At 34.7% G+C, this 12,547-nt stretch overlaps 1 protein-coding gene across 1 annotated transcript; it reads left to right on the forward strand.

The window, feature by feature from the left end:
* Positions 1-453: 453 nt before the first annotated feature.
* LOC107403983 (probable indole-3-acetic acid-amido synthetase GH3.1) lies at positions 454-3,075 on the forward strand. Its single transcript, XM_016010914.4, has 3 exons — positions 454-936; positions 1,034-1,135; positions 1,280-3,075. The coding sequence occupies exons 1-3, from the start codon at positions 617-619 to the stop codon at positions 2,646-2,648; spliced, it is 1,791 nt and encodes a 596-aa protein (XP_015866400.2). The 5' UTR covers positions 454-616; the 3' UTR covers positions 2,649-3,075.
* The last annotated feature ends 9,472 nt before the right edge of the window (positions 3,076-12,547 follow it).

The following is a 12,547-nucleotide window of genomic DNA, read 5'->3' on the forward strand; positions in this document are numbered from 1 at the left end:
GAATACAAAAACAAGAGGTGCCTGGTACGCCGGCATGCCATCGCTGTCGAAACCCAACACTTTTACCAGAAAAGTGACGCGTGGTTGGGGCTGACGCGTAACACCCTTACAAAATTTCCCGCTTGTAATCCCTTTTGCTCCGCTGACATGGCGGTCATCTTGACCCCACATGCCTTCCTCATTTCAGGCCCTGTCTACGTGTTGTGGACCCCACTTTGTCCCCTTTCTTCCCTGCACCTTTGGTCTTTATGTTTTTTTACTCTCCCTCCTACCCCTACCCCTACCCCTACCCCTACCCCTACCCCTACCTCCAATCCAAAATTTCAATCATCCTTTTGCTCCTCCTAAATGGAAACCCCCCCATTTACGTGGCGACACATGACGTGGCACTTCTCACACGCCCTGCTCCCTTATTTCTCCCCCTATTAATACTCCCTCCCACCCCCACCCACTTCCTCATCAACCTAACTTTTCAACTCTCTCTTCCAATTTCAATTTCTCTCTCTCTCTCTCTCTCTCTCTCTGAAACACTCTCTTTCTCTCTCCCTCTCTGTTCTTTAGATATTACACGCATTCTCTTTTTCTCATAAAAGAAACCTTGCAGTACTCGTTACAAATGGCTGTTGACTCTGCTCTTTCTTCACCTCTCGGCCCACCGGCCTGCGAGAAAGACGCGAAAGCTCTTCAATTCATCGAGGAAATGACTCGCAATGCCGACGCCGTCCAAGAGACGGTGTTGGCCGAAATCTTGAGCCGTAACGCCAAGACTGAGTACCTGAAAAGGTTCAAACTCGACGGTGCTAACGACCGCGAAACTTACAAATCCAAACTGCCTGTGATTACCTATGAGGATCTTCAGCCTGAAATTCAGCGAATTGCAAATGGAGATCGCTCTGCTATTTTGTCGGCTCACCCTGTATCCGAATTCCTCACCAGGTGAGAATATATATATATAACATTGACTCAGTCATATTGCTCAGATTTCTTTATTTAATTTTGATTCTGATTTTTTATTGAATTATTTTTCACACAGTTCGGGGACTTCGGCTGGTGAAAGAAAGCTCATGCCAACAATTCAGGAAGAGCTGGATCGTCGTCAACTTCTGTACAGCTTGCTCATGCCAGTGATGAACCTGTAAGTTAAAGAAAACTTTTTTCAGCGCATTTAACGGATTTTTTTATTTTATTTTATTATTTCTTTGCTGTTTATTCAATTTTTCTCCTTTTTAATTATTTTTAAAAAATAAATGTTTGACCGCGTAATTTTTTAATGGAACAGTTACGTGCCGGGTTTGGACAAAGGCAAAGGGCTATACTTCTTGTTCGTGAAGTCCGAAACAAAGACACCGGGAGGGCTCTTGGCCCGACCCGTCCTCACCAGCTACTACAAGAGCGAACATTTCAAGACCCGACCATACGACCCGTACAATGTCTACACAAGCCCAAATGAAGCCATCCTCTGCGCCGACTCTTTCCAGAGCATGTACACCCAGATGCTCTGCGGCCTCTTGGAGCGCCAACAAGTCCTTCGACTCGGCGCCGTTTTCGCTTCTGGTCTCCTCCGAGCCATCCGGTTCCTCCAGCTCAACTGGCGGCTACTCGCCGACGACATAAGAACTGGAACACTGAACCCCAAAATAACCGACCCGGCCATAAAGGACTGCATGGTCCGGATCCTTAAACCCGACCCGGAACTTGCGGAGTTCGTTTCCAGCGAGTGTTCCAAGGAAAATTGGGAGGGAATCATAACCAGAATCTGGCCGAACACCAAATATCTAGACGTGATCGTCACCGGAGCAATGGCTCAGTACATTCCGACCCTGGATTACTACAGCGGCGGATTGCCGATGGCGTGTACGATGTACGCGTCGTCGGAGTGCTATTTCGGACTCAATCTGAACCCGATGTGCAAACCCTCCGAAGTCTCATACACCATAATGCCAAACATGGCCTACTTCGAGTTCCTCCCCCACGAGCCTACTAACTCGTCCGGGGACTCGTCGCCGAAACTCGTCGACATGGTGGACGTCGAGATGGGAAAGGAATACGAGCTGGTTATCACCACCTACGCCGGACTCTACCGGTACCGGGTCGGCGACATACTCCGGGTCACCGGATTCCACAATTCGGCGCCGCAATTCCACTTCGTGAGGAGGAAGAACGTCTTGCTCAGCATCGATTCCGACAAGACCGACGAGGCCGAATTGCAGAAGGCCGTCGAGAACGCTTCCAAACTCCTCACCGAATTCAACACCAGCGTCGTCGAGTACACGAGCTACGCCGACACGGGGACGATTCCGGGGCACTACGTGATCTACTGGGAATTGCTGGTGAAAGACCAAGCCAACTCGCCGAGCGGCGAGTTGCTGAACCGGTGCTGTTTAGCTATGGAGGAATCGCTGAACTCGGTGTACAGACAAGGCCGAGTGGCGGACAACTCGATCGGACCGCTGGAGATACGTGTGGTGAAAAACGGCACGTTTGAGGAGCTGATGGACTACGCGATCTCAAGAGGGGCGTCTATCAACCAGTATAAGGTGCCGAGGTGTGTGAATTTTACTCCCATCATGGAGCTTTTGGATTCTAGAGTAGTCTCGGCGCATTTTAGCCCCGCCTTGCCACATTGGACTCCAGAAAGGAGACGGTAAAAATATATAATAATAATAAATTTCACTCGAAACTAATTAACTGTTATGTGTCTTAAGTCAACAAGGTGGTCAATTGTCATACAGGTTTTATTTTTCTATAAATTTAATTTTTAGGAAAACAAAATTTACATTTTAGGTCTTTTTTTTTTTTTTTCTTTTTTCTTTTTAATGGGTAGGAGTATTATTGTGGAAAAAAGTAGAGTATAAAAATGTAAGTTTGATTAGGACGTTTGTTGTTCAGGTTTTGTATTTTGGGTTCAATTAAACTGTGGAAAAGAAGTTGTGGGTTTTATCCTTTGTCAATTGTTACTTTTCACGTAATGGAAAGTTTGTAATTGAATGAAAGAGGATAAACCTTTGCTTTTGGTTCTTTTTCACATGCTTATCCCCATCATATATGCACCACAATTATTATTATTTTTTTTCACCTGCTTTTCCCTCTATTATTGTTGTTGGCTTTATTTATGATTCCCTTTTCCAACTTCCCAAAATATATATATATATATATATATATACAAAGATATGGATTTCAAAATTTAAATGGAGCTTTATTTTTCCATTAAATTTCTATATAAATAAACAAACAGTCTGTTTTTTTATGCAAATGTAATAAAATATGAATATAATTTTAGATGATGGTATTTTAAAAAAAATCATAATTAATAATAGTAAATAATAGAAATTTATATGATGGTTTTTTAAAAATCAATTTTTTTAAGCGGACGTCTGCATTAGAAAATTATTGAATAAACAAATAATGTATGTATAAATGAAGATTTCAATTGTCAACTACTAATTATGAAATAATGCCTCATCATATGCGATGGAGAGGCATTTTTGTGTAGAGAGGTGTTTTGTGAGATGAAAGTGTTCTGAATGGCAACAAAAAACTGACAACATATGTGTTATATATGGACTGATGATGAGCCGGTTCTTCAGTTCTAATGGATTAACATCCATTATCTCGTTATTTAAAACAAAAGTTTCTTAGCTTTGAAACAACTAAGTAAGAAATTTCAGAAAAAGAAGTAGTTACATTTCATATCAGCTTTTTATGTTACTAATTCATATTATCTAATTTTATTTAATAGTCTTCCATTTTGTTTGCTTTTTGTCTTTTATTTAGTAAATCAATCCCATAATGTAATTATTTATTTATTTATTTTTATAACTTTATGGGTGAAAGTTCACTGCAAAGCTAAATGCTATATGTTTAACTATAACCATTGACATTTTATATATTTTTCGTTCAAATTTAAACATCTTTTGCTCCCAATAGAAAGTTCATCGTCTTCCATAAGAAAAGGCTGAGTTTAAATCTCCTACTCCAACATGGAAAAACCGAATAAAACTATATAAAAAATAAATTCAAACTTCTTTGTCATATGGCTATATAGAAAGACAAAGATAATTCTGTCCTGAAAATATATACGGCCTTAAATTAAATTTTTTTTTTTAAATGAAGAAAAAAAAGTTTTCTTAATCAAGATAATTTACACTTTTTATTTAGGATATCGTATAATTAATGATAAGCTACTGATAGGATGAAAATTTGTGATGGTTTATGAATATATATGTATAGAAAAATCTTCTTTCCTGAAACAATATTAGAGAAACAAAATAAGAGAAAGATAAAAAAAAAAAAAAAAGAAAACCATAATAGACGGGTAAAGTTACAATATTGTAGTGATTTTTGGTCCCAAATTCTTCATTCAATATTCTCATGATTTCACCTCTTTAATCACCATCATTAATATTCCCATTACTTGCCTTTTAAACTTTCAAGATTCTTTGTATAAGAAAGTAGCCGACGATGAAATAGAAAAAATTGAAAAGAGGAGGCCTACTCACCCATACATATCTCAAATTGGGTGGTGAAAACCAAAGAAAACCATACGTGAAACGTGCACTATTATCTTTATTTTTATTACATGTGGTGGTGGGAGCCTCACCTCTCTTTCCATCCTCATCATTTTCTCTTTGAGATTAGTCTTTCTTTCTCGCTACTTTCCACAATTATATATCAATATATATAAATATGTATACAAACTTTTTGACTAAATTCAAGTGCTTGTCCCTACAAAAGTAAAACCCTCCAATAGACCAAGGCCATCACCTGGAAAAAAAAAGTTTCAGGTGCTTCCAATTATCACAAAATTGAAATTTGCATAAATATCAGTGGATAATGAATTCACCACTAATGAATTGGATTTCAATAACAATATTCTGACAATGTGTTCTTTAAGGTGTTAGTTGTAATTTAATATTGACTAGTTTGAGTTAATTACACTTTGCATCCTCAAATTTAAAACCAATTTAATATGTTTTAATGTGTTAATTTTATGGGATTTATTATATTTCAATCTAATTTTGGAAAATTGTATTTCCAATCCAATCTAAAATCTTGCAATTTAAGTCATCAAGTTTCAATTTACATAATTGGAATTTTTGCTAAAGGTAAACAACTCTATCTCATTTGACTAGTATTACAATGCAATTTGGTTCTATTTATAGAATTTAGGCTATCTAGTTTCAAATTTGTGTGATTTGAACCTTCTACTTTTAAATATTTGCATTTTAGAGTGGTTCAATCATTAATTGCCGTTAGCCCCAAAAAAAAAAAAAAAAAAACACAAATTGGATCAAGATGCGATAAATTAAAATTTGAAAGTAAAAAATGTAACATCTCCAAATTAGAGGATATTAAAATGCAATAAACCATTTATTATATTTTTGTCCAATAAGATTTTTGATAAATGGCATTAAATGCAAGGCCAAAAATATATGATAAGAAGATGCAAATGTTTTTAAAAATAATTGTTTAAATTGAAAGAATTGGACGAAATTGCATTTAATCTCATTTACTAAAGTGGGATTGAGTGGTTAACCACCCCTAATCAAAGAATCCAATCTAAATCTAATTGAAACATTTTAAACTTTGGAATTTAAAATGCAACTACGTCAAATTAAGAGTATGCTAAAGTACAATTAATCATCTTTTTAAAATTAAGCAAAAACTTTTCTTAATTTCGTGCTTCTTTTTTAATATATTAGATGCTTTTTTTTTTTTTCCTTTTTTTTTTAAACCCTCATAGAATGACATGCAAAATACACTAGTCCTACATAAAAGCAACATATGTTTGATAAAGTAGGATTGAGGGAAAACTTAATTATTTTTTAAAAAAAAAAAAAAGAAAAAAAAAAACACTGAAAAGGAGAAGGAAATGGCTTGTTTGTGTATTAGTAAGAGAAGGGACCACGGGCATCGACCCATTTCCAACATCAATTAAAGGTGTAAAGCAAAAGCAGCATGTGTGAGCACTGACCCATTTTTCGTAAACTCACCAAATGTAATTATCTATTTGCAAATTGCCCCAAATAAGTCCAATAAGGAGGTGATGAATCATTTATGGCTTTTCTGAATCATCAAATAACAAAACCAAAAGCTTACTAGCATATATGTCTGCGATGTGCTGGAATTTTAGTAAAAAGTGTAAGCTTTATAGATTCCCTTTCTCTAAGTGTTTGGGATAATTGGTTATTTGGGTTATTCATTTAATAGCTCTCCTAGTTGGCGGTGTCACGCTTGATGTAGATTGCCAGTTCCATCCTTTATTTTCCCTATCCAATTGCTTTTCTGATTTTGGAAAAGACAAAAAAAAAAAAAAAAAAAATCTCTATCAATATACTGATATTTTTTTTTATTTTCCTATATGCATTATTAGTATTCTTTCTTTGTTTTTGTTGTGTTTGTTTATCTACGTGGCTTAATCCCAATTGCGCATTGTTAGAGAGTTTCCAACCTATTCTTTATTTATATGTTTGTTTACTTGCTTTTATTATAAGGAGCATATTTTTCATAATAAAGAAGATCTTTCAAATATAATGTGTGAAATTAATTTTATTGGTTTTCCAACAACACTCTTTAATTACAGGAAGTTGATAATTAGTAAACTACTTTTCTTTGTCTTTTGCATCCAACTTTCTATATATCTTGTGTGATATGTAAATTGAAATCTTTGAAGTGGAAAAATGATTATGCAAATGACAATGCTTGGAATGATGCTGAATATTGGTGTTGTGATTCACAAGTGCTAATCAAAAGCATCAACTCAGATGAGGATCCTGGTGGATGGGATAATCACAATGAAGTTCTTCTTAGACAAAGGTTTTGTGTACCTTCTTGGACACTAAAATGAACTGCTAGATAAGCCAATCAATTAGCAGATGTAGTGGCAAAGACACTCGGCTATGAATACAAGTTCATCTATATAAAAAAATTTCTTGTCATCTGTATATTCTTTTGGCTATGAATATTAATATATTTAATGTATGGGTAAAATAATTTAATACGAAAATGTCGCAAGACAAATCAGTAAAGTTCATCTAATAAGCAGCAACGTCAGCAGTAATATCCTAATGACTACCATATCTCGGTTAAGAAAGGGACGACACGGATCAAAAGTTCGATATATCCAAAATAATTAACTTCGGACATATTAGTCGAGACAAATTGTCTGAAGGTAAGACATGATATTGTGGGATTCGATATAAAAAAAAAAAAACAAACAAACAAACAAAACTACCTAAAACCCGAAAAAAGCACAGAAACAAAACAATACATGAGTAAATATCAAGATCTCTGAATTCTAAAAGAAAGAAGAATCCAATCAAGATGGGTCAAGATCTCGCAGAATCATTTCAAACAGAATTCAGATGGAGTTCAAAGCAGGTCAATAGAATCCTCAAAATCCTCCTGAAAATACGCTTCAAATTGGTTCAAAACATATTAAAACTGTTATAAAGGTAACAAGGGCACCCCCATTCAAGGTACGCTAAAAAAAATACAATCAACTACAGTTATTTTAGCATCAACTGTGAGTTCGTAATTTGACTTGAGCGTTAGAGTGCTTTTGGTTGGAACCACACCATATCGGTGCCAAGGTTACTTTTGCTCTTCTGTCCCTTGTTTTGCAGTTTCATATCCTACATTCCAATTGCCACTTCAGCATTTTGCCTGGCTGGAAGCTATCCAAATTTCAATATCAACAGTTTGGCGCGCCAGGTAGGGGGAGAAAACAGCAAACAAAAAGATCCATTGAGGATTTTGGCATTGGCTTCCCAAGATAATCTCACCCAAGGCAAGCAAATTTTTGCTTTATAGACCGAAGTGCAATCACTCCAATCAAAAGTCCAAGAAATGGCAACTATGTACGAACAAACTTGGAAAGTGAACCAAGAGTTCATGCAACAACTACAACAATTACTTCCCCTTACAGGAGTAAGGAGAGAAGAAGTACTAGCAGAACAATAGCGAGAGGTAAGCCGAGACAAGTCACATGAAGACAGGCTGTCTAAATCTCAACCACTTCGCAGCATCGCCATAAAGAGTCATAACGACAAAGAACAAAAAAGGAGACATGACCATAATGAAGGGACTTCAAAAATGAAGAAACCAACTCAGGAAGACAAAGAAGATTTGAGAGAAATAGTGCAGGAATAAGTCAAGAGATAGAAAGGTGTGGCCCAGTTTGACCAACGATGGGTTTCAAATCTGGTACATACTCCATTTGTCAGATGGATAGCCAAGACAAATCTGCCATCTCGATTCGTTCTCCTAAAATTCGATCTTTATTATGATACGTCTGACCCATTGGAATATTTGATACAATGTTGTCACGCTATGTTCCTGCTCAGGTTACCCCATGATAGAAAAGAAGCCATAATGTGCAAAATTTTTGCTACAAGTCTTAAGGAGCTGCGCTGACTTGGTTTGACAGTCTCAAACTAGAATTGATTCATTCTTTCAAAGAACTCATCAACCATTTCAAAAAGCGATTTGCTTCGAGCATGAAGGTAAAGAAAGAAGCAAACCATCTTTTCACAATAACCCAAGGAAGAAATGTGTGCTTGAAGGCTTACACATAAAGATTCAACAAAGAAAAGGTCGGTATATTAGATTGTAATGAATCAATTGCAATAGAAGCTTTCAGGAATTTTTTTGAGAGAAATTCATTTATACGAATCGCTTACAGAAAGGGTACCCAAAACAATGATCGAAGCAATTTCTCGAGCAACGAAGTACGTTAACTGATGTGTAAAATCAACTCGCAAGTGCACGAATCGTTTTCAAGTAATAAAGTGGAAAAATAGGATTGTCGTACCCAAGGGATTAAGTATTAAGTACCAAAGATAATTAGGTTTTGATAATATTTGAACTAAAATTTAAGATGGCAATTGAAAACTAAATAAACTAAATTAAACAAAAGCAATCAATTAAAATTAGATCAATTTCAAGTATGAGAGAGAATTGAATAATTATAAATACTAGGACATTTGATTTCACCACTAACTATTCCAATTTAATTACTTAAATATGTGAATTTAATTAACTAGTAATTTTGTTAACCACACTTAATCACAAAATTAATCAAAAGTAGTTTCCACTCACAATTGATAATATTCACATAACCTAATTTATTCCTTCCGGCCTATAAATTAAATCATGCAAATTCATCAAGCATAGATTAAGCAAATAATATGGCATGAGACATAACTATTTTCCAATCAATTATGCATTCATGTAAATCATTGGAGATCCATAATATTATCCTTTTCCAAGCTCAAATATTATTAAAATCATTCATTCCTTCCGGCCTATGAAAGCTTTAAATATACCAATGATTTATTAACAAAACATATTACTAATTAAATAAAACTCAACATATATTAAAATAATTAAACCTTCATAGTTAGGGCTACATCATAGCCCTAGCTATGAAAATTAGTTCATGGTAAAAATAATTTCAACATCCATAATTATTAAAAATAATAAGATTCACAATTAAAGAGAAAGGAAAAGAGAATAAAAACTATTAAAGAAATTCTCCTCCAAGAGCTCTCAAAGTCGTAGCCTTCTTCTCCAAGCAAGCCCACGTCTCTCTGCCTCCTCCCAGCTCTCCAATTGATCTTCTAAAACTCTAAAACTTTAAAACTCTAGAACCCTTAACAGAATCTTAGAAACTCCCAAAATTTGGTTTGTTTCTATTTAAGGGTCCTAAAAGCTCTTAAATAACTCTCTAAACTTGTATATCTTCCTTCAATGTGGTGGGGGCTATATATATAGGGCCTTGAGAATCTTTTTCTCTCTTTATTTTCAATGTGGGAGTCTTTGAAGATACCTTTTTTGGGCCATAAAAGGGGTTGGACGAATTTCATTTGTAAAAAGGAAACTGTATATTACTTGGTCTCTACTACTTTCCTTTTATCTAATTCCTCCTAAAAAATAGTTAATTAGTCTAATTTACCCTTAATGAAGCATGTGACATGACATGTGCCTCATTAATGATGAATTAACCAATTATTGCCACTTGTTTTTATCTTGGCCCTCAAATTGCCTTGATTCCCTCTTTTGATCAATGGTGGAGATTTAACTAGCATATTCCTTTTTATAAATTCCAAACTTTAAATGATGATAACTCTTTTTAATGCTTAGTTTGTTCGAGCTCAAATCTTGCTTCCCACCATAATTCGACCCAAAGAATCCATTTTTATGGTTGTTTTCTTAAAATTCTTCCTCTTTTACCTAGATTAAGAAAAATACATAATTAAGTATCTTTTCATAACAAATTAACACAAACTAACAAATATTAAGCTATAAATATGGTATAAAATCATCAATATTTTAGACCTAACATTAACCTGGAAGGAGACCGAAAGATAGAGAAAAGAGGTAGGACTCGAAATCTTAAGAAAGAAGAATCTATGATGGAGGTAGATCAGACTTTGTCTCAGGAGAAACAAACTCGACCCCCTCGACTCCAAATAAAGGCAACAAGAGTCGAAAGAAGAAGGCAAGACAAAGATAGCGATCCTTTCAAATACTACTCTTTGACAGTCACTCCAGAACAACTGGTTGAACAATTAGAAGAAAAGAAGTACGTGAAATGGCCAAAGAAAATGACAGCAAATCCTCGACTCCGAGACATTGGAAAGTTCTGTGCTTTTCACAATGACTACGGTCATCTTACTATAGAGTACAGACAGCTGAAGTAGGAAATTGAAGCCCTCATCAAGAGAGGATACTTGAAAGAATTCATGTCAAAAGGAAAGAAGCTGGACACAAAGGATGAAGAACCTTAGAAAAAATATGATAACATCATCAATACCATAAACGGCGGCTTTGCATGTGGAGGAACTTCCATGAAAGAAAGAGAGTAGCATATCAAGCTGGCAGAAGTGGCATTGGTGAGCTCACCTAGCTTAAAAACCCCCAAATTGGAATCATCACCCTTGATCGTTTTCTCGAATCACGACATGCAAGGTTGTGATTGGTTTTATATAAGTATTATACTATCTATATACAACATACTTTCTTCATGTTGTGATTGGTTTTTTTTTATATAATTCATTATTGTTATAGATATTAATATCTGCAGGTGATTTTGGTTTTTATTCAATTCTCATATATATATATATATATATATATATATTTGTATATTGATTTGGGTCTTTGATCAGTCTTTATATTTATATATAACTATAGTTTCTGGTTACTTAGTCCCTATACTTATTACATTTAGTTAATTCAATTGTATATGTGGATTGAGTTATTTTATTCTTGTTTAGCTTTCATATTGTCAACGTGAAGATATGCATGTAAATTTTGGAATAATTTCTTTGCTTGCTCTAGTTTTGATATTTTTATGTATGTGTATGCTATTTATGCAAAGACCGATATTATTTTTTATTTTGTTTCCTTTAATTTTGTTTATGACAGTGCTTGTTTTAAACTTTGTTTAATAAACAAAGTTTGATTAAAGATTATTTTTTGATAGTAATTGGTCTATGACTTAAAGTTAACAGACAAATGGTGAATACAGGCCAAAATTCTATCTCTACTCAGTGAATCATGGAGAAAAGTTTGAAAAGTTCAATGATACTGATTTTAAAAGAGGCAACAAAAGATACTCTTTTTTCTCACAACTCTGAATTTAGCAAAGGTTTGAATGAGAAGACTCCTGATCTTAATGAAAGTGAAACAAATCGGACAACTGTAGCAATTGTGAATGCATGGAAACATGGACATTTTCTATGCAAGAACTACATCCTCAATGTTTTGGATAATGTTTATAGTCCAATTGGGACTTCTAAAAAACTTTAGGAGTGCTTGGATAAAAAGCATAAAACTGAGGATGCTTGCATGAAGAAATTTGTGGTTGGAAGGTTTCTTGATTTCAAAATGGTAATTCTAAAATTGTTATGAATCAAGTACAAGAACTCCAATTGATTCTTCATAAAATACATGTTGAAAATATGACTTTGAGTGAATCGTTTCACGCTGCTACTGTTATACAAAAGTTGCTACCTTCTTAGAAATATTTGAAGAACTATTTGAAGCATAAGCATAAGAAAATAAGGTCTGATTGTTCATCTTAGAATTGAGGAAGACAATCGAACCTCTGACAAGAACACTAAAGCTCATTAGCTGGAGGCTGAATTCAATGTGATTGAGAGTGGATAGAAAAATGGGAAAAAGAAAAAGTATTTTGGGCAAAATAATAGCTAAAAAATGCAAAATAGTTCAAAGAGAAATGTTTTGTATGCAATAAGCAAGGTCATCATGCAAATAATATAGAAATTAGAAAGCAAGAAGTGATAACAAGAAGATTAAATCTCAAGTACACATGACAAAAGAAGACAAGTTATTAATTGACATAGAAGAAATGAACCTTGCAGCTATGATTTTTAAAATGAATTTGGTTTGTAATAACAAAAAGTGGCTGGTAGACATTAGTGCTACTAGACACATATATTCTAATAGGAATATGTTTACCACTTAATATGGTGTGTATACGGGAGAACATCTTTCTATGGAAAATTCCTCAACATTTAAGGTT

This window comes from Ziziphus jujuba, chromosome 9 (assembly GCF_031755915.1).
Source record: "Ziziphus jujuba cultivar Dongzao chromosome 9, ASM3175591v1".
In the NCBI taxonomy this organism is placed as follows: domain Eukaryota; kingdom Viridiplantae; phylum Streptophyta; class Magnoliopsida; order Rosales; family Rhamnaceae; genus Ziziphus; species Ziziphus jujuba.